The following is a 21,897-nucleotide window of genomic DNA, read 5'->3' on the forward strand; positions in this document are numbered from 1 at the left end:
GCAAATAGTGCATATATTAGCAGCGTAAATGATGTTGACAGTAATACCTGAAAATTGTATTATAACCGACATATGTATAACTAATGGAGTGGATAAATATTAATCTCGGCAGGTTTCCTAAATTGTATTTAAATAAATTTTATACACAAAATAAAAATCAATGATTAAATTAATCAAATAAGTAACTGTTTAAATTTAAAATTATTTATTAGTTTTTTTTTTTATATAAAATGTTTATTGTTTTATTGTAAATATTTTATATTTACACACCTAAATTACTTGTTTTGGTATCGCTTTGGATTAGTAAATCAAATAATTAACTTTTTAAATTTAAAATTATTTATTAGTTTTTTTTTATAAAAAGTTTATTGCTTTACTGTAAATATTTTATATTTACAAGTCTAAATTACTTGTTTTGGTATCGCTTTGGATTAGTAAACAGGTATAATAAAAAATATTTAATATTTAATTATTTGCAGAGATTCTTTACAGAGTATTTAATGAGTTTATTGTTGTATTAATGATAGACCGATCACACATACTCTTTGGAAAATATTTTCCAGACTTGCCTATAGTTGCGAGATTACGTGGGATCATCTTTGATGACGATACAAATAAACATATTTATATAAATTTGTTAAAATAAATTGTACGTTCACAAAAAAACATTTTACAACATTTAAAATTAGTAAGGCACTTCTTAAAACAAAATGCACATGGCAAGGTTAAAATCACAGTAAACGACAAGTGAACAAAAAACTAATTAATAAATTATTTATAATTCCTCATGTGTTTTGGCGATATCTATGCTGCTTTTCACTTCCTCTCCATCTCTCCAAGCAGCATTCGTATTATGCATATCACTACTAAAATTCAATTCTAATTCACGATCACTTTTGAGTTGTGCCGTATTTGTGTTTGTGAGTTGTGCTGAAGGTTGTGAAGTTAATTCTGAGTCCTCAGTATCTGATATATAGCCCATATCTCCAGTATAATGAGTAGGAAACAAAATTAATGGTGCCGCGCTAAGAGCAATCACATTTCTTTCTGGAAATGCAGCACTCCAAGTTTTATTTGGATGGCGATTAAACATCAAAGGTAGGTATTCATCGACTGGTATTAACTTTTGAAGTGGTTTTGCATTGAGTAGTTTGAGAGCGCCTTCATAGGACAAAACATAGCCTAATGTCCAGTACGAATAACCAGCATGTACTAAGTAGTCAGTGTCTTGAACCCATGGCTCATTTTCATCCTTAAGCCGTTTACGACCAAAGTAACTAAAACAGAATATTATATTTAAAAAATATATTTCGATATTTAAGCGTAATATATATGATGATATTTTAAAAAAGACAAATACACGACTGTTTTTTATAATATAAAATAAAGCATTGCAAAATAAAACATAGCACATAGTGGAGCTCTAGATACTTCAAGAATAAAATAAATGTAAATGTGCTAATTAGCACAAATTTACAAAAAAAAAAAACAATATTAAAAATAAAATAAAAAACAGTCTTTGGCATTTGGATTATATTACTTATCATTAAACTATTGCTATTAAGGAGTATTTTACAACTCTTAAAGTGAAGAATTACGTCTGATATTAAAGTACTTACATTAGATCATATTCGACCACACTTCTGGCTTCATTTAAAACACGTACCGCACGTTCTTGAAAATATGGTTCGAAACGTATATCATCTTCCAATATCAATACTTCTTTCAGTTTGTTTTCTACTATTTTTTCCCAAATACGATAATGACTCAAAAAGCAACCGATTTCACCCATTGTCATTTGACGATGATGATATGGATCCTTATTGAATGAATATATTAACGTTCCATTTAATTATGTTTTATTTATTTATTACCTCATATCCTGGTAAAAATTTAATGCCCATTTCATTAATAATATCCAAATTAAGTTCCCTATAAATCATTTTAAAAAAATTATATAATTTTTCAATTTTTTTATGGTGAACATTCTAGCTTGCAAACTTACTTCCCATCAACTGCAGGAAAATGTTCAACATCTAGATTTAATATAGCGAATAGTTTTTCCATTTTTAAGCGGCGCTCGGGTCGTCGATTTAAGTTAATCATATAAATATGATCTAAAGTTAGTTTATGTCTTGGAAAAATAATTTAATGAAATAATAATAAAAATAAAAAGTATAGAGTATTGCTTACTTCTCGCTTTTTGGCTTAAACTTTTCTAAATAATCAAGAACGTCGACAACTTTTCCAAGATCATTTACAATATTTGTTTGAATATTGGTCAATTGAAGCAAGTCTTGTGTCAAATTATCGTTAGCTTCTAATGGTTGTAAAATATATCCATAAAGATATTGATTATCTAAGTACAAAGGAATTTGTGAACAATTTGCAGATATTGCAAATATGATGATATCATCCAAAGGTCCATCATACAAACGACAGTGATTATTATTTTCTTTAGCCCACTCAATATTATTTTGCTGAATTTCTCTTAAACGTTCCTTCTCAAAAGTTAAGTAATAAGAACCCATATAGTTCAAATCCACTAATACTGCGCTATGAATCATTGGTACCCGGTAAGTTCCGACTTTTTTAATATTATATATTTCTTTATATTCATCCGTGCGCTCGTAATAGTAGTCTGCTGTCATCCCGCACCAAAAATTTGAATACAAGCTTTCGGACAAAAGCAATGGTGCTACAATTGGTAATCTTAAATTTGTGAGATGTTTTAATGTATCGGGAAGCGTTAACAGTACGTCCACATCCAGAAACTAAAAAGAAAAAAGATTTTAATATTTTATAAGTAATTGGTTGAGAGAAATACTTACGAATATATAATCGGCCCAAATTTTGTGACCATATGCTAGAGCAGATTCTTTTAATTTTATTACATGTTCGAAACGATCCAAAGTCCATTCGAAAGGCGAACTAGCATTGTTGTAATCACTTATGCTATCATCAATTTCCAAGTCCACACTATGATAAAGGTTAGTAGTTTGGTTAAGCCACAATTGTAATATTTCAGCACTAGCATCATTGTTATGGTCACTCCGTATCCTTTAATGTAATACTATTTATACTGTTCGGTACATAATTTACTTAGAGTGCTTACCATAAGGCCATTCGATTTTTTGGATAATTCAAGCGTTCAAAATATGTCAAAAAAAGTGGTAATACGTGTGCCTTATTTCGAACCATTAGTGCAACCAGCACTGTTGGCGGTTGCTCTACAAGATCCTCGGGAAGCGCACTATATATATCATCATTTGCACTTACAGATATATTTGGAAGTTGATAGATGCATAATATACTTAGACATATAATTAAATTAAATAATCCTAACATTTTATCTTAATCTCAATTAAGCGTTAAATTAATATAATTTAGCACAAGCAAATAGCTGCGATACAGCCAACACGTCGTCACCGGAAGCACTGATTTTCAAATATGTTTCGGCTCTTGTACTTATAAAAATTAGAAGCAATAAAAATATCTACAAGTTTTTCAAGTTTTTATTCTCTGCTTAGCATTTTCTTATCAAAAAACAATAAGAGCAATGGGTTGACCCTTTGCATTTAAAATAATTACAAATAATACGAGACTGTTGAACACATATTTGATAAGCTGTTCAATTGACACAAATCTACGCACAACATAAACTTTGTGAATGCATCAACAGCACTAATTTTTTTTTTTGCAGAATCCCACATTTAAACAAAATGCATTTAAATTTGTTCCTAAATAAATTTTACTCTAAAACACTTAGCTAATGAACACTGAATCAGCTGATCAAACTATTTAAAGATTTTAAAACTGTTATTTGCTATGATATTAAAACTGTTTGTTGACAAAAGTGCGGGTTTTAGAAGTGCCTGCGAAAAACGGTTTCTTTCGGTTTAAGTTAATTGCCGACAAAATCAATAATAAACTAAATAAAAATTAAATATCACATTTTTAAGATAGGAAATTTAAGATTTTATATGCAAAATATAAAAAAAATAAAATTTGTAATAATATTTTTTGTGATTAAATTTTTTGAATGAACAGTTAATAATTGAAATCATGACTAGTTTACAATCACATATGATATTATTGTAATTAATTGATAATTCTCTTCTCATATACTCTGTGCTTGCATACATACATATATAAATAAATTATAACTTTCAATTGTGTTTAACATCATTGCAAGCGATTTATTTGTACTTGTGTTTTGTACCGTCAACCGATAACAAGTTTAGCATGAATTAAAGTTTAAGTTTAATTTTAACAATCTTTAAACATTTGTATTTGTACAAAAATATGAATAAATTAAAGAAAACCAAGTTTTAAATTAAATATTAAAACAAAATCATCACAAAGTATGCGGCTTCGCATAACTTGGAAATGTCAAATTTAAACCTTCTTTTGCCTCAAAGAATGTGTATGATAAAGTTATTGTGTCTACAAATTCCATTTTGGGATCCTTTGTGAATTCAGGATCTATATAAAAAAACACTGGCATGTCAACCTATAAAGTAAAAGTTATAAACAATCATTACAGTTGGTATTTAAATCTATGTAACCTCTTCGTGTGGATTTAATTGTTGCTCCTCAAAGCAGAAACACTGTATTTTATTAAAATAGGCACCAGCCTCAAATGGTATTACATTGTACGTGCTTATTCCAGTTACTGGTTGGTCTGTAGGATTTTTAGCGCTATAAAACACTAAAGCTGTTTCGCCGGGCGCAACTTTGATTTCGTATTGCTGAGGTTTGAAATTCCAACGCATTGATGCGGCTATATCTGCATTGAATCTTACTTTTAAAATTCTGTCGTTTATTTTTTGCATATGCTCTACTTTGTCTGCATCATGTCCTTGTGATGTTATACCACCATAGCTGTATGCCTACATAAATATTTCCATTAAAAATTTGCGTTTTAATTAATAGTTTAACATAAACATTTTTACCTGACAAAACATTCTGTAAAGAGGCACAGCTGCGTAACTTAAACCTGCTACAAGAACTCCGCCTGCCGTCACATAGTATAACGTGGAACGAAGTTTCTTTTGTCGTGCGGCGCTCTCTGTATTGTGTGAATTTCGACCGTTGAAATTGGAAAAAGACCGGTGGATGAAATGTTGCGTGTTTAATTTATTATTTTGTGTTAAAATTTTGTGCATGCATCGAAACATTTTTAGTCACCAATTTTTTTTTAAATACCAATTAATTCATTAAAAATAGATATAATACATTAGCTTCAAACTGAAGGTACTTGACCATATTTGTTACACAAACATTGTTTCCAAAGTAGCGAATCAGCTGTTTCATTTGTATCAGCTGGTGAAACAATTTGAAACTGATTGGTTATTGGGTATGTTCACTGTATTACAAAATTTATGCTTGAAATGGTTGCTTAGGAACTCTCTATAACTAAAATTGTTTTTTATTTTTATAAACATAGTAAACATAGTTCATTGTATATTTCTTTCAATTTAAGACAAAAAACATAAATGAAGTTATAAATAAAAATAAATTAGTTGTTTTGCTTTTCCTTGTTCAAAATTAAAGTCCTTTTGAGTTTGTTTTTGATATGCTTGGGGACCCACTAGCAGAATTACTGAGTGACAATAGTCTGGAAAATGAGCAATTCTTTGAAAGTCAAACAAATGTTACAAAGAATATAAGAAAACCAGCTAATAAGGTAATGGATGATCTGCTTGGAACAAAAGAAGAACTCTTTCAACTTACACCTAAGTCATCAAGTGGTATAATCTCAAGCTCTGCCAAAAAATCTGCTTCTGAAAAGACTTTAGTAGGAATGGACGCTGCAGATGATGATTTGGGTTTTGATCCTAGAAAACCTAAAGCTGTTGGTAAGAGTAATATATTGGATGAATTATTAAATGTAACAGAAAGTAAACGTCCCAATTCTGCGTTAACGAGGCCACCAGTGTCAAGACAATCAACCGACACAACGACAGATAACTCAAATCTTTGGCAGTTTCAAGCACGTCCAAAAACATCTGGAGGTCGATATAGTTCAGGCACGTCAAATCAACAAAATTCAAATTTATTAAATCTTTTCAATAACGAATCCAAAGAAAAAGATTCTAATGTAACAAGAAGGAAAGTAGGCACAGTGGACTGGTTGGGAATCAACACGGATGCAGAGGAAACAACGAATAAACGTGTAGAGACTGCAGAGCGTCCTGTAAAATCAGCTAAACAGCAACAGAGTGAATTTACAAATTTTTTGAAGGTGGTGGAAACCGATGCAGAACCTGAACCACATACACATAATACTGACAACGAAAGTAAAGCACCAGAGGAGTTCATAGCCGATGCGTCAGCTATTAATATATTTCAAGCTGTGAACTTAGAAACGAAGAAGTCTCTTACTGCATTGCAGCAGCAGGAGTCACAGTTGTCATTAGCAGCTCAAATAAAAAATCAAGAAACGGTTTTAACGGATATGCAACGTAAGCAAGAGACTCTGTTACAGCAACAACAACAACAATTTCAGCAATTATTGACTCAACAAGTAGAACGTCAACAGTATATGGAGGAACACATAAGAAAACAGCAAAAACGCATTAATGCACAGATCGAACTGATGATGGCATTGCCTAATAAAGAATCTTCCAAACTATATAATAATGATGAAAAAGATTTTGGCGATTCTTCTGGTAATAAGGTATCTGCAGAAAATGTGCGCGATGACACGACAAAATTTGATGTGGTGCAATTAGAGTCAGAAATGAAACGCTTAAGTTTGGAAAAATTGCGTTTGGAAGAATTGGTGGAGGTGATCAAAAGTAATAACGACAAAGAATTAGAAATAACGGAACAGTCCTATAAGTATTAAAAATTGTGTTCTTTATTGAATTTATTCTCATATTAACTTTTTAGGAAACAATTAAGTGTTTTGGAAGATCATCTTGCTGTGGTGGAATCCCGGTTCGAGAGTGATATAAATTTACAAGAAACTTATTATAAAAACAAGATCGAGCGGTTGAAAGAAGAAAAAGAGACTTTAAGATCCGAATATGAAGTAACTATTGCTTCTTTAAAACAACAACACGAAGACACAATAAAAAAGTTGAGAACGCTTCATGAAGGCGATATAGACTTGTTGAAGGATGAGCATCGGAGGATGGTAGAATCTATAAGAGAAGCCAAAATGCTTGAGTTTTCAACTATACATGAAAGCAACAACTATTTAGACACGTTAAAGGTGGCTTCGAACAAATTAGATAATGTGAGTGGTGGCTTAGTGGGCTTGCGTGACGACCTTCATAAGAAAATTGAAGTACTACAGTTGGAAAAGGAAAAACATTTAGAATTGCGGGAAAATAAATTGAACGATGCAGAGAGACGTTTGAAAATTATTGAAGAAGCTGCGGATGCAGATAAACAAAGGCTGATGGATCTAGTCAGTACACTTGAAATGCAATTATCAAAGATTTCGAAGGAGTCATCCGAAGAAAATTGGCAATTAAGACAGAAATTGTCTGCAATAGATGCTGAGAAAATTGCATTCGAACATGAAAAAGAATTTTTCCGGGAGCAAATGATAAGGGATGAAAAAAGAATCAACGAATTGAAAGATTTCCAAATTGCTGAAGCGCAAAAAATAGCTGTTGGCCTACAAGAGGAGCGTTCGCGTTTGCAGATTGAACGTACAAAAATAGAAACAGAAAAAAAGCTACAGTTACCCAATGATTTTGAAAACCATCGCTTAGAACTGGATTCTTCAATGCAAGTAGCCGCAGATGCCATCAAACAAGCTGATGCCGAGCGAGAACGTTTCCACAAAATGCAAAAGCAGTTGGAACACCAGAGGAGAACTTTGATACAGAAAGAAAACGAATTGCGCGAACGGGAAGAACAATTGGAGCAAGAGTTGAGTGCTTATTGTATAGCGGAGAGAAAGTCTCAAGAAGCTCTACAGAAAGCACGTTTAACCGAACAAACTTTTCAAAAACGACTCCAAGATTTGCAGCAGCGTTTAGTTGAAGTTAGTGAAAAAGAAGCGAACCTAAGTCAAGAACGTTTACTAATGTCCCAAGAACGCATTTCTCTGCAATCGATGAAACAAAAAATGCTCTCATATAATTGTCCTCTTTGTAAAATAAATGAAACCAATGAAATAAATCAATTCCTACCTCTGACGACTGACAATAATCAAAGCAGCACACGCGATGAAGTTCCCACTGACACGGATTTGCCGAATTTCAGTGCTCTTTTGGAAAGCCAAAGCAACATTGTGGACCGCATTTTAGACGAAAATATAGCAAACTCATTGCGAAAAATGAGAAATTTCACAGGAAGCAACTTGGATTTTTGGACACAATCCGTTTTAGATGATGACACTAAAAACTTAGCTTTACAGAATATTGATGCTACCTCAGTCACATCTAAAGACGAAAGTAAAGTGTAATATTAGAACGTTTTTACAAATATTACTAATACAAGTGACTCACTAGTGAATTTCATCCTCAAGCAAATATTTCATCTAAAATGTATTGAAATTAATCTTTTTATAATTAAAAATTACTTAGTTCTTTTAGAAACAATTTGTACTTTGTTTTTTTTTAACAATAGTTTTTAAAATTCTTACTATACCTACAAGCATATACTATGATGATTAATAAGCATCTGTAGCTTGAATTATATTTTGAAAAGTCGACAACCTCTAATGATCTTGACAAATAACAACATGGCGGCTAGTACGCCATGTATATCGTTTGCTTGATTGTCAGAAGTCATGAATCAATTCATTTCCTGGTTAACTGTAGCACATTTAAGTTTAAAGTCTTGTTGATCTAAAGTTAAAATATTATTTAAGATTCCTTGGTAATATATTGTATGTATTCAATAAATTGTAGGTCGTTGGTATACGTTCTGATTCCTTTTGTAAGTCCAATTATTGTTTTTACACCTTTTCGTTTACAAACTTCCTTACCAATTTGTTGCTTGTGTAGAATGTTCTATTAGATCTGGTTTGTAGGGTTTGGGAACCTCTGAAGTTTATTGATGCTAATTCCCGCTAGCTCCTTAAGGTTATTTAAAAGTGATTTAGCTAAAGTTATTGCTCTCTGACTCCAAAAGTCAAAACATATGCAAAAAGAAAAATTAAAAAATAGTTTCCTCGCTACAGCTGGGACAGTGAAAAGTATCTGGAACTCTCTTTCAGCCGCGTACTCTAATAGATTAAAGTTCCCTTCTTGTTTTGTGTATCAATGGCAATGTTTACTTGAGATGTGCAGTAGTGTCCTATTAGTCTTATATGTCTTACAACGTATATAAGAATGCTCCATGCCACTATTTAGAGGTATTTAAAAAAATTTGTTAAAAATTTATTGCCTGCTTAACAGTGGTGTCAACACAACCTCTGCATAAATTTCTTGTACGGCGGGCTCCATTCTCGCTAGTTAAATCTAGATAACACTAACTTTCTGATATTTTAAATTTGACTTAAGTGCTCATGTGATTAATTTAAGATTCTTGATTTTTGTGAACTGGCCCGGGATTTCAATCAAATGAGATTGTTGCAACATTATCGTACTATTTTCGGCACATTTTCGAGTCTTGTAGTTTAATACGTTAAGCGGTTCTAGAACAATAAATTTGGTATACCTAAAGATATTGCTTAATTCCTATAGCACTTCCTCGATGCCTTAAAATAATCTAGTATAAAAACAATCTTCAGTATATTTGTTTATATTTGTTATTGTGTAGAAGGACTAATATATGTTGGTAGTAACATAAATCGAAGACTTCAAATTAATTAACTGACGTAACAGATAGTGGCCATATTTCTAAATCGTTAATAATTTCGAAAAAATTGGATTTGGAAACTTAAAACTTATCAGTGTGGGCCTATCAAAAATGTTGTACTGCATCAAATCCAGTTTTCGAATATATAAAGAAAACAATCAACTACAACCTTTATACCTACTACAAATCATCAACGAGTAAGACAGTGTTCTATAGCTTTTTCTAGTAGCATATCGCGTATGTTAAATTAAATATATGAAGTTTGCTATACACAGATAAGTCTAAACTGGATACTACCACTACATCTGCGGGTATATTCCATTCCGAATCTCTAATCTCGTGAGGTTAGCGCATCTTTTTTCACGGCAGAAGCCGGTGTTATCAAAGTCGCCTTTAAAATTATAATTAATTATCGGTCAAAGGCTTCGCTCTTGACCCACTTTAGAAGCTTAGATTGATTTGAATCCCCGGATACAAATGCATGGTTGGTTGGTTACAGTGACAGGTCATCGGATAACTTTCTATGTACTCCAATTATTGATTTCTCGACGTTCTGCTACCACATTCCTCTCAAGAACCTCTGAGATAAAAGAATATAGATTAAACTTATTCCATCGAATTTAAATAATTTAATATGTCTTTCGTTTTTACAGAGGAATAGTCTAATAACCTGTTAAAGAAATACCTTCCTAAAAACATATTTCTTCTGGACGCATACACATAGAAAGAGTTTAATGTCTTCTTTTTGATGCAGGTTTTCACAACTTCTGCATTGAGCATTATGGGAAATACACAGTTTTTCTGCGAAGGATCCTATGCACCAATGACCGGAAACAACTGCAGTAAGCCTTGTAGTGTTCACACGATTTCTTTTGTTGAGTTCACAAGGTCTATTTTTATTATAGGTGGTCCATGTTAACCGGGAAGTTGCACATGAGTTAAGTGTCTTCCATTTGTTATTGGTAAGCTAAAGAAAGTAAAGGTAGGTACTTCTTTTATTAGTATATACGGTAATATAAGCCGGTACTGATAGGTACGCTCTCAAGAAAGCACTAGGGCGGGTTGAACTGCTAGCTCGTTCCCTTTGAATATTCTATGTCCAGGGAACGTAGAGACACACATAAGAATGCGTACCATCCTTGCATTAGCTTTCTAAATTCTGAAAGTGCACCACTCAAGAATTCTCCGGCTTCTGCAGTGATCACATATCACCTCTTCATATTCTTGATTTTTGCTGTATTTTCTCCAAACAAAGTTATTTTGGATTAATTATCTCTTCCCTTCAATAGGTCTGGGTCGACCTATTTCGGCCAACATCAAACCATTTACAAATTCGTAGTAAAAATTCGATGTCTGAATTTAATTTAAAACATTCTTTCCTCGAAATTCGAAATATTTAATCCATCTATGATCCAGCTTCATTATAAGTTCTTCAAAACAACGTTTATTATATCAGTTTACTTTGTTATCTTAAAATCATTTTTATCTTACCATTATTATATTATTATTATTATATCATTATATTATTGTTATTTTTATGTTATTAATATTACATTACATCATTATTATTATTACATTACAAGCGTGCTAAATAAATATTTAAGAATGGAGAGTTTTAAAAAATGTTGTATCTTAAGATAAGATTGCAATACGAAACGCTTTTAATTTTCAAAATACTCTCTCCTTTATTGGAGGGTGAATTCTAAGGACAACTTTAAAACTTGAAAGTCAACTGGACTAACTATGCCTTTCATTTGTCAGATCATCTACTTTCAGTCAATTTTTCTTCTGGCAAGGTTGATCACTACATCTAATAAGATCTTACTAATGTCAGAGTCTACTGATACTTATTTTGACTACTACTTAGCTCGTCTAAGATAGCAGTAAATTGATGCTAACTAAATCCAAATTTTTTATTATTAAATTATTATTATTGTATTATTATATATATATATTATTATTATAATATTATCATTTTATTATTAAATTGTTATTAATTTATTCCAACAGTTGAGGTTCTCTGCTGTCAGTAGTTTCTAATCGCATTCTAATCGCAGATTTTAGTATGTCTATGTTATAAATAAATAAATAATTAATTAAAAAACAATTAATATTAGAATTTTTTTCCGGAATTACTTAAATTTCTTGAATAATTTAAAATACCAGTAACGAAGTGCGTTCATTGTGTGATGAGGACATATTCAACGTTTAGCTTAATAACTTAAATAAATACTCGTAGTGATAAGAAATTCTACGCTGTTTTAAAACTAAACAAAAATAAGATTCTATGGCATTAAATATATCGACATATGTATTATTTATCCAATGGTGCATCTTTGATAGTTGAATTTATCGGAGCTTATTTATGCACCCCTAGCGGTCGCAGTCAACTTTTAGTTCAGCAAAACTTTCAGTTCGGTTCGGTTTGGGTAACTTAAAATTTCGCCTATAAATCATAAATTCAACCTGTTATGGAAGAGCTTAAACAACTTTTCGAATACTTTATCCCTTACACTTTACACATATCTGGTAAATGTAGTTAAACGAAGCAAACGGCTTATACCCGAGTATCTTCCCCTTTTTGTGCCATTGTTTTAGTTCAGCATAAATGAAAAGAGCGATTTAGCAAGCACAAGCATATTTTGCGTACCAAGGACTCACTTAATCTATGAGGCACATGTCCTTTGTAGCCGTCCTTTTGTGATAAGGTGACGCATTACTTTTGTTACTGTATAAAACTGAGTTAATCGAAAAAAGTTTTGATTGATTAGATTTATTCTGTAACATGCATCGAGAAATTGTTTTAATGTTTATATTAAAAATGCATTAGGACCGATGCGAAGGATGAGCAACTGATGAAATTCGTTAGCTGCTTTTGTCAATGAAATCTATGATACACGAATACAAGCTAAAATTGATGAAGATCGATCACCTTTTGTTTAGAATACTGACTGACAAAGGATAATTCTTTTTCTGTTTTTTATTTAATTAAATTTTCTGTTTGCAGTAGTTCCTTAGCAAAAGGCACTGTGTTCTGGGGTTTTGTTGTCAGATTCTTATATTAAATTTAAAATAAGAGAGAATATTTGATTTAGCTTTAATTGTTTGACAAACAATAAAAAATGCTTGTTTCAAAATCGCAAACAGCAACCGTTAAACAAATTGTCATAAAGGCGGCCTCCTCTTTAATCCCCGGAGTTGTAAGATGAAACAAAGTCAACAGAAGTGCATACACAAATTTGTAATTAAAATTTAATTCAAAAGAAATGCGACAAATTATTTCAAAATATTTTAAATGCAAACAAATCTTCCACTGTTAAGCAGCAGTTATACACAAATATTTACTGACTTTTAACCAAACATTTTGAATAAGATTTTAGCGCCTCTTTTTGAGAGAAACTACAACAATTGAAGCGGGAAGATTGTGCGGTTGCATCGCGGGCTTTGTTCAAAGTGTACGCAGTTCTGAGATAAGAAAGATTCCGTGATTTTCGGTGATTATATAAAGTGAAACGGAATATACTATTTAAATAGTATCAAAGAAGCTATTGTAATTAGTTAAGAAAGAGTATCTTATAAAGCATAGGAAATGCATACCATTTGTGGGTTTATTGGTTTATCTTCTTACAAAATAGATTAACAATTAAACAATATTAGTAAAACAAAAATATTTTAATATCTTTGGATAATTTGGATATAGTTGAACAAATATTACATTAGAAGTATATATCTTATTACTGAAGATACTTGTTAAGTTTCATATTAAATCTATTATCATTGTCAATTATTATAATTGTATTCTTATTAGTGCATTAATTATATGTGTACATAAGTACCTAAATTAGTTCTTATGTTGTTTTTGTTGTTGGTGTTTATTTGTGTTATCAAACATTTAGCAATGTTGCTGGCTCTCACAACTAAATATTCGCACGCTAGCAGCGTGCCAGACGTAACATGATCATCTTCACACGCCACTGTGCAAGGTTGATAAGCATTATGTTCATTTTCTTTATCGTGTGTTCGTTGTGAGTTGCAGCAATAGGCAAGCCGCTGCGACAATTCTGTTGTTCCCACAGGTGCAATATGAGTTGGCGCATGGCTTCAGTGATAACACATTTAAGTCACCAAATTTGTGAAGCAGGTTGATATATGGCAAAATACATATATCAGCTTGCTGATTGCATTAAATAAGTATAAGTAGGTAATGCACATATTTCCCACGAATGCCCTTGGCCTTGAATGTTCAAAGTCCATCGGATAACAAATCGTGGGAACTGGGTGCATTTCCTCCTTTACCATAAGCTTAGTGTTAAGAATTTTGTATAAAAGCACAACATTTTTAATAAACATTTGATTCAATTTAACAACCTGAATACAACCAAGTGTTTTCTTTTGGTTTAAGTGCCTAAAAGAACCTTGAGCAAAGTCGGTTTATGTGCCGAATTTGAAAATCAATAATAAACATAAAATAAATAAATAAATATCTATATATATATTTACATATATATCTAGATATCTATAAATTACGTAACTGGTTTATGTGCCGGATTACGTAAGTGAATTACTAAGCTGGTTAAAGTGCCGGATTAGTGAATCCGTATCAGACTAGATACGGAGGATAACATATCGTGAAAAGCTAAGCTGGTTCAAGTGCCGGATTAGCTTCAGTCCGTATCAAACTAGGTACGGATCATAACATTTTTGGTGACCCCGACGTGATTTATCACGCATCAGTGGACATACACGTGATATCACGCATCAGTATTGTCATTTGTGGACATACACGTGATCTATCACGCATCAGTATTGTCATTCACGCAGCAGTATTGTCATTTGTGGACATACACGCATCATTGTTGTCATTCAGTGGACATACACGTGATATCACGCATCAGTATTGTCATTTGTGGGCATACACGTGATCTATCACGCATCAGTATTGTCATTCACGCAGCAGTATTGTCATTTGTGGACATACACGCATCATTGTTGTCATTTGGTGACATACACGTATCAACATTTCAACAATCAATTTTCTGGTGACCATGGAGGACCTTATCAACCAACAGGCTGAAACAGGTGCTGAAATCCAGAACATCATAAGAAACTTCAAGAAGGATGGTCAGGCAAGGAAAACCCAGGCGTACTATGAAGAACGACTGAAGCGTTTAAACTCAGCGTGGGAGTCCTTCGATGAAGTCGACAGTAAAATTCAGAGTCTTGATTCAATTCCAGTCGGACACGACTACATAAAAAAGGAATATTATCAAGAGATCCTGAATATTTACAAACAGTACAGCCGACAATTTGAAACGGCCATTCAACAATTCAACCAAGAAGAAATAGTCGAGCCTGTAACTGTTCCATCAACATCAAGATTTAATGTTGGACACACAGATGATCCAGCGTGCGGCCCTGATCCACAGATTCAAGGGCTCATCAACAAACAACGCGCAATATCATGTTCATTATTGCGGCTCATCAATGGCGTCAAGCGCATATACGAGCAACAGCCTCTGTCATATTACCAAGTAAATATTGACAGAATTAACAAATTATGGCAAGAAATTGAAGCCGTTAATTTTAAAATCTGGGAAATACATTCCAATCCAATAGGAGTTGGATATGATATCCAGAAATATATTGAACTAGAAGAAGAAGTTCAAAATGTGCTGGTGTCACTAACATCAAAGGTGACATCAAATCAACAGCAACCGCCTCTCGTTGCGGAAAAGGTGCAAGTTAGGTTACCTAACATAACAATTCCGAAGTTTGACGGAACATATACCAAGTGGATGGAGTTCGACAACTTGTTCACAGAAATGATCCACAACACTCAGTTGCCAGACGCACAGAAGATGTGGTATTTAAAAAATCATTTAACTGGAGATGCAGCAGGATTAGTAGCACATCTAGCTCTAACCAATCAAAACTATGCAACAGCATGGCAGATATTGAAGGAACGGTATGACAATAAAAGAATTATCGTTTCGTCCATCATCCAGAAACTCATGAATCAAGCAACTGTGAAGGGTTCAGCAGCGAATGACATTCGGGTCATACATGACTGTACACTGGAAGGGTTATTGGCATTAAACAATTTGGGCATTGACACCAGTTCCTGGGGTCCAATGTTGTTATATGTATTAACTCAAAAATTGGATAAACAAACTAGACTGCTATATGAACAGTCTCTGGTGCATCCGCGCGAATTACAATCAATTGATGATTTTCTGCTATTTCTGGAAAAGCGATTTCAATCATTGGAAAGTGTCTATCCAAATCAACCAGCAGTCAAAGTAGTGACAGCAACAGTAACTACAAACAATACGCTATCTTGCAAGATGTGTCACCTCAATGGCCATCAAATTCACCAGTGTGACAAGTTCGTGGCATTATCAGTTCCTGATCGTGTCTCCGCAGCACAACGGTTGAAATTGTGTTTCAATTGTCTTCGCAGCGGACATAGAACAAGTGATTGCAAAAGCAGGCATTGCGTCAAATGCAATAAAGCGCACAACACGTTACTTCATCTGCAACACAATAAAAAAGGGGCAACAATTGGCTCACGTGAAAGCACCAATACCAAAGCTGCTGTATCAAAGAAAATCACTTCCTCCACACAAAAAGAAGCTACCACTGTTTTAACTACAGCTCTGTCAACAAGGCCATATGTGTTGCTTGGGACCGCTAAGGTCAATATTACTACAAATACTGGAGAAACAATTGAATGCAGGGCTATTCTGGATTCAGGCTCTCAAGTCAATTTAATAACCGAAAAGCTGGCCAAAAAACTACAACTAAGGCTAAATCCAAACCCAATATGGATCGAAGGAATTGGCTCAAGTAAGAGAGGGGCAAACTATCAAGTCACTGCCAACATTTCATCACGTACCACTAATTTCAATATAAAATTGAAAGCATTTGTGGTACCGAAAATCATTTCGCCTCAACCTAACAAATCATTTGACATATCTCAGTGGCCGATTCCCAAAAACATCAAACTCGCCGATTCCGAGTTTAATGTAAACAGTGATGTCGACTTATTGATAGGTGCCGAGTATTTCCATTCGCTGTTATCAGTAGGTCAGATTCGTATGACAGACAACTTACCAATATTGCAAAAAACCGTCTTCGGTTGGGTATGCAGCGGCATCTTCAGTGGATGTGATCAGGGCACAATGGCATGTACAATTGCCACTGAAAGTGAGCAAGGACTAGACAACCTACTCACAAAGTTTTGGCAATTAGATGAAGTTGCAAGTCATGACCGGCAACTTACAAATATCGAAAAAAAATGCGAAGCAGCATTCAATCAAAATACTCAACAAAACAACGAAGGACGGTTCATTGTAAAAATTCCGTTTACAGACGATGCATCTGCACTTGGTGAATCAAAACAAATGGCTCTAAATCGATTCTTGAAACTGGAACAGCGACTGAACAAGCAGCCTAGCTTACGAGCAGAATATGTCAGTTTTATGAGGGAATATGAGAAATTAGGCCATCTACAAGAAATTCAAGAGGACCAATTATTGTGTCCTAATTATTTTCTGCCCCATCATTGTGTGCTCAAATCTGATAGTACTACAACGAAGCTAAGAGTAGTTTTTGATGCGTCCGCAAAAACCTCTACGGGCATTTCGCTCAACGAAATCATGCATAAGGGGCCAGTAGTACAAAGTGAACTAGCAGCCATATTAATGCGATTCAGAATGCCGCGATTCGTATTTACGACAGATGTGGAAAAAATGTATCGACAGATACAAATTCACCCAGATGACAGACGATTTCAAAATATATGGTGGCGCGAACATCCTAACGAGAAATTGCGGTTGTTGCAGCTTAGTACAGTAACTTATGGTACTAGGGCCGCACCGTACCTAGCTACAAAATGTCTACAGACGCTGGCCATAAAAAACAAATCTAAGTATCCTCTCGGAGCAGCAGCACTCGAAACCGACTTCTATGTTGACGATGGTTTATGCGGAGCCAACACAATAACGGAAGCAGTTGAAATTAAAAATCAACTGATCAACATTCTCTCTACAGCCGGTTTCAAACTACGAAAGTGGTCAGCCAATCACAAACAGTTGCTTCATGGCATAGCACCAGAAGACCAAGAAGTGGATTTGAATCTTTTAGATGAAGAACATACATCAATTAAAACTCTGGGAATTATATGGCTGCCAAAGACTGATCAATTTCAAATCAAGGTGAATACGGCGACAGAGAACAAAATTACTAAGCGAATAATCTGTTCAGAACTAGCTCGAATTTTCGATCCTCTGGGGCTCGTCAACCCCGTAACGGTACAAGCAAAAATGTTCGTTCAACGGTTATGGCAGCTTCAGCTCGACTGGGACGAAACACTACCAGAAGAAATGCACAACAAATGGGACAGGTTTCGATCCAATCTGAAAGAACTTCAACGTATACAAATTCCACGTCATGTCAACAACCACAAGAATCCGAAAACAACACAGTTGCATATTTTTTGTGATGCTTCTCAAGGAGCATATGGTGTAGCAGTATATATAAGATCTTCATTTCCAGATGGAACAATCGGTGTGCAGCTACTGGCATCCAAATCCAGAGTTGCACCCTTAAAAACTCAATCCATTCCACGTTTGGAGTTATGCGCAGCGTTACTGGGTGCAACCTTTGCTACACGTGTTAAAACGGATCTTCATCTTGAGCAGAGCAAAATGTTTCTATGGAGTGACTCCGAAATCACACTTCATTGGATAAATTCCGAACCTTCAAAATACCAAGTGTTTGTGGCGAATCGCATAGCCAAAATACAGGAACTCACGTTGCCTGAACAGTGGCGACACGTTAGTTCAAAACTTAATCCAGCAGATATGCTATCTCGTGGTGTCGATCCACAAGATCTTGGCAAAAATCACATGTGGTTCCACGGACCGTTGTTTTTATATGGAACAGAAGCCAAGTGGCCATCACCCATTAAAAGAAATCTACAAATAGATGACGACCTGGAGGAAAGGTCCAAGGTGACATTAGTGGCTGCATCAACCCCTGATGATCTGATCAGTATGATTTATAAAATTAACCATCGAAATTCTTACAAAACATTAGTAAGAACCATGGCATTTGTTCTCCGTTTTGTAAAATGCAGTCGTCATAAAAAACGACCGAATAACACCAACCTGGAACCGAACGATTTAGATGAAGCGGTAGTTATCATCGTCAAAGCAGTGCAATTAAGCGAGTTTTCCGAAGAAATCAGCCATTTAACGAAAGGCAAATCATTAAAACCAAATAATAAGCTTCAGGGATTTGCACCATTTTTAGACAAAAACAACATCATAAGAGTAGGGGGACGGGTCTCAGAATCAAGTATACCATACAATCAGAAACATCCAATGATTTTGCCATACAATGACCCCGTGGCAAAACTTATTATGGAACACATACATCAAGAAAATCTCCATTGTGGGCCTCAAGCATTGCTGGCACAGACCAGGCAAAAATTCTGGCCAATCAAAGGAAAGTGCATGGCTAGAGCTGTTGTACAACAATGTGTCGTATGCAGACGAGCACAGCCTCAAATGTTAAAACAAATAATGGGTAACTTACCAAAGGATAGAGTTTCTCCAACCAGACCATTTTTCAATTCAGGAGTAGATTTCTTGGGACCAGTGTGGATCCATTACAAAATCCGCGGTAAAAAGCCATGCAAGGCATACATTGCAGTATTTTGCTGTTTTTCCACCAAAGCAGTTCATCTGGAGATCGTTAGTGATTTGACCACCAATGCATTTATATATGCTCTTCAAAGATTCATATCAAGGCGAGGCAGGTGTAAAAATATCTATTGCGACAATGCCACGAACTTTGTTGGAGCCTGTAAACAATTAGATGAACTCAAATCTTCAATATATAGTCTAACCGCTCAAAATCAAGTTACACGATTCTGTACTGATAAGGGAATGACATTTCATTTCATTCCACCACGTGCACCACACTTTGGTGGCATATGGGAAGCAGCTGTCAAATCAGCAAAGCATCATCTTAAACGATCCGTAAATACATTACACTTAACATATGAGGAATTGGAAACCGTTGTAATTCAAATCGAAGCAATACTCAATTCCAGGCCAATAACACCACAATCTTCAGATCCAAATGATCTAATCGCACTCACGCCAGGTCATTTTTTGATCGGCGAACCGTTAACAGCAATGCCAGAAACTTCCAGTGTATCATCACGTTCATTACCATCATGTTGGAAGGCAAGCGCACAAATTCAACAAAACTTTTGGTCAAGATGGTCCAACGAATATTTAAATGAGCTTCAGTACCGCAATAAATGGAAAACAGAAGCAGAAAATGTTAAACAGGGCACTATGGTTATCATAAAAGAAGATAACACACCCCCTATGGAATGGCCATTAGGGCGGATAGTGCGTACCTACCCAGGCATTGATGGCAAGGTTCGAGTGGTAGATGTCAAAACCAAGAACGGAATTTGGAAACGGCCAATACATCGATTGGCGCCATTACTAGCAGAGGCACATTCATCCACCGATGTACAAGCAGATCAAGTTGAAGACGCACCACGAAAACGCGCAAAATTCGACAACAATCAAAATCCGAAGTAGACGTAGAAGCACAGATTTGACCGAAGTCAACAGGAGGGAGAATGTTAAGTTTCATATTAAATCTATTATCATTGTCAATTATTATAATTGTATTCTTATTAGTGCATTAATTATATGTGTACATAAGTACCTAAATTAGTTCTTATGTTGTTTTTGTTGTTGGTGTTTATTTGTGTTATCAAACATTTAGCAATGTTGCTGGCTCTCACAACTAAATATTCGCACGCTAGCAGCGTGCCAGACGTAACATGATCATCTTCACACGCCACTGTGCAAGGTTGATAAGCATTATGTTCATTTTCTTTATCGTGTGTTCGTTGTGAGTTGCAGCAATAGGCAAGCCGCTGCGACAATTCTGTTGTTCCCACAGGTGCAATATGAGTTGGCGCATGGCTTCAGTGATAACACATTTAAGTTACCAAATTTGTGAAGCAGGTTAATATATGGCAAAATACATATATCAGCTTGCTGATTGCATTAAATAGTATAAGCATAGGTAATGCACATATTTCCCACGAATGCCCTTGGCCTTGAATGTTCAAAGTCCATCGGATAACAAATCGTGGGAACTGGGTGCATTTCCTCCTTTACCATAAGCTTAGTGTTAAGAATTTTGTATAAAAGCACAACATTTTTAATAAACATTTGATTCAATTTAACAACCTGAATACAACCAAGTGTTTTCTTTTGGTTTAAGTGCCTAAAAGAACCTTGAGCAAAGTCGGTTTATGTGCCGAATTTGAAAATCAATAATAAACATAAAATAAATAAATAAATATCTATATATATATTTACATATATATCTAGATATCTATAAATTACGTAACTGGTTTATGTGCCGGATTACGTAAGTGAATTACTAAGCTGGTTAAAGTGCCGGATTAGTGAATCCGTATCAGACTAGATACGGAGGATAACATATCGTGAAAAGCTAAGCTGGTTCAAGTGCCGGATTAGCTTAAGTCCGTATCAAACTAGGTACGGATCATAACAATACTAATAGTACATAACTCAGTTATAGTTAAGCCTAACTACAAAAACCAATATTTTTATCAATCATTAACTTTTTGTAACAATATAGGCTCTTTTGACAGTAATACAACCATTCGAAGGTCTCTCTAATATTTCCATGTTTTTCTTATAGTTAGTTTTAGACGTCAAGAATGAGTTATATTTGGGTATAATTTATTGTTTCGGTTCAATCTTTTTCATACAAACTGCGAGTAGGAACTATTTGCTGATGGCCATATTTGGGGACAGCTGGAATGAAGAAACAATTTGAAGTGAAAATAACACTATTGACCAAGGATATAATTGAACCCTCTTTCTCGCAATGTAACACCATTTTTCTGTAATTTTATTCTCCAACCATTAATGTGATATAGAACTATAAGCGCTTTTTTCTTTACCGAGGTAGGAGACAATAACAGGGACTGCGCCTGTTATTGTTCAGCATTTGCAAGAAATATTATAAATTGAGATCGTTGCTCTATAACAACGAATG

The 21,897-nt window shown here is 34.3% G+C and overlaps 4 protein-coding genes across 4 annotated transcripts; 2 read left to right on the forward strand and 2 right to left on the reverse strand.

Moving 5' to 3' along the window:
• Positions 1-374: 374 nt before the first annotated feature.
• On the reverse strand, positions 375-3,946 carry LOC119668445 (glycosyltransferase 25 family member-like). The gene is made up of 7 exons (XM_038077943.1): positions 3,116-3,946; positions 2,832-3,060; positions 2,194-2,774; positions 2,006-2,134; positions 1,875-1,932; positions 1,620-1,819; positions 375-1,277 (listed from the first exon to the last, which is right to left on the reverse strand). The coding sequence occupies exons 1-7, from the start codon at positions 3,346-3,348 to the stop codon at positions 776-778; spliced, it is 1,932 nt and encodes a 643-aa protein (XP_037933871.1). The 5' UTR covers positions 3,349-3,946; the 3' UTR covers positions 375-775.
• Positions 3,947-4,173: 227 nt separating this feature from the next.
• Positions 4,174-5,405, reverse strand: LOC119668446 (cytochrome c oxidase assembly protein COX11, mitochondrial). Its single transcript, XM_038077944.1, has 3 exons — positions 4,956-5,405; positions 4,569-4,892; positions 4,174-4,513 (listed from the first exon to the last, which is right to left on the reverse strand). The coding sequence occupies exons 1-3, from the start codon at positions 5,178-5,180 to the stop codon at positions 4,358-4,360; spliced, it is 705 nt and encodes a 234-aa protein (XP_037933872.1). The 5' UTR covers positions 5,181-5,405; the 3' UTR covers positions 4,174-4,357.
• A 76-nt stretch (positions 5,406-5,481) lies between these two features.
• LOC119668790 (protein FAM184A) lies at positions 5,482-8,431 on the forward strand. Its single transcript, XM_038078429.1, has 2 exons — positions 5,482-6,846; positions 6,898-8,431. The coding sequence occupies exons 1-2, from the start codon at positions 5,579-5,581 to the stop codon at positions 8,426-8,428; spliced, it is 2,799 nt and encodes a 932-aa protein (XP_037934357.1). The 5' UTR covers positions 5,482-5,578; the 3' UTR covers positions 8,429-8,431.
• Positions 8,432-14,813: 6,382 nt separating this feature from the next.
• Positions 14,814-20,393, forward strand: LOC119685951. The gene has a single exon (XM_038100369.1). The coding sequence runs from the start codon at positions 14,814-14,816 to the stop codon at positions 20,391-20,393; it is 5,580 nt and encodes a 1,859-aa protein (XP_037956297.1).
• Positions 20,394-21,897: the final 1,504 nt, after the last annotated feature.

The sequence above is a fragment of the Teleopsis dalmanni genome, chromosome 1, assembly GCF_002237135.1.
Source record: "Teleopsis dalmanni isolate 2A chromosome 1, ASM223713v2, whole genome shotgun sequence".
NCBI lineage: Eukaryota > Metazoa > Arthropoda > Insecta > Diptera > Diopsidae > Teleopsis > Teleopsis dalmanni.

Bases quoted from the DNA above. Each gene is read 5' to 3' on its own strand.
- LOC119668445 (XM_038077943.1), bottom strand. From the start codon at position 3,348: ATGTTAGGATTATTTAATTTAATTATATGTCTAAGTATATTATGCATC. The intron at 1,820-1,874 runs GTAATAAATAAA...TCATTCAATAAG, and splicing joins AATTTTTACCAGGATATGAG to GATCCATATCATCATCGTCA. The intron at 1,278-1,619 runs GTAAGTACTTTA...ATTCTGTTTTAG, and splicing joins GTGGTCGAATATGATCTAAT to TTACTTTGGTCGTAAACGGC.
- LOC119685951 (XM_038100369.1), top strand. From the start codon at position 14,814: ATGGAGGACCTTATCAACCAACAGGCTGAAACAGGTGCTGAAATCCAG.
- LOC119668446 (XM_038077944.1), bottom strand. From the start codon at position 5,180: ATGTTTCGATGCATGCACAAAATTTTAACACAAAATAATAAATTAAAC. The intron at 4,893-4,955 runs GTAAAAATGTTT...ATATTTATGTAG, and splicing joins TTTACAGAATGTTTTGTCAG to GCATACAGCTATGGTGGTAT. The intron at 4,514-4,568 runs GTTACATAGATT...TTTACTTTATAG, and splicing joins AATTAAATCCACACGAAGAG to GTTGACATGCCAGTGTTTTT.
- LOC119668790 (XM_038078429.1), top strand. From the start codon at position 5,579: ATGCTTGGGGACCCACTAGCAGAATTACTGAGTGACAATAGTCTGGAA. The intron at 6,847-6,897 runs GTATTAAAAATT...TTAACTTTTTAG, and splicing joins ATAACGGAACAGTCCTATAA to GAAACAATTAAGTGTTTTGG.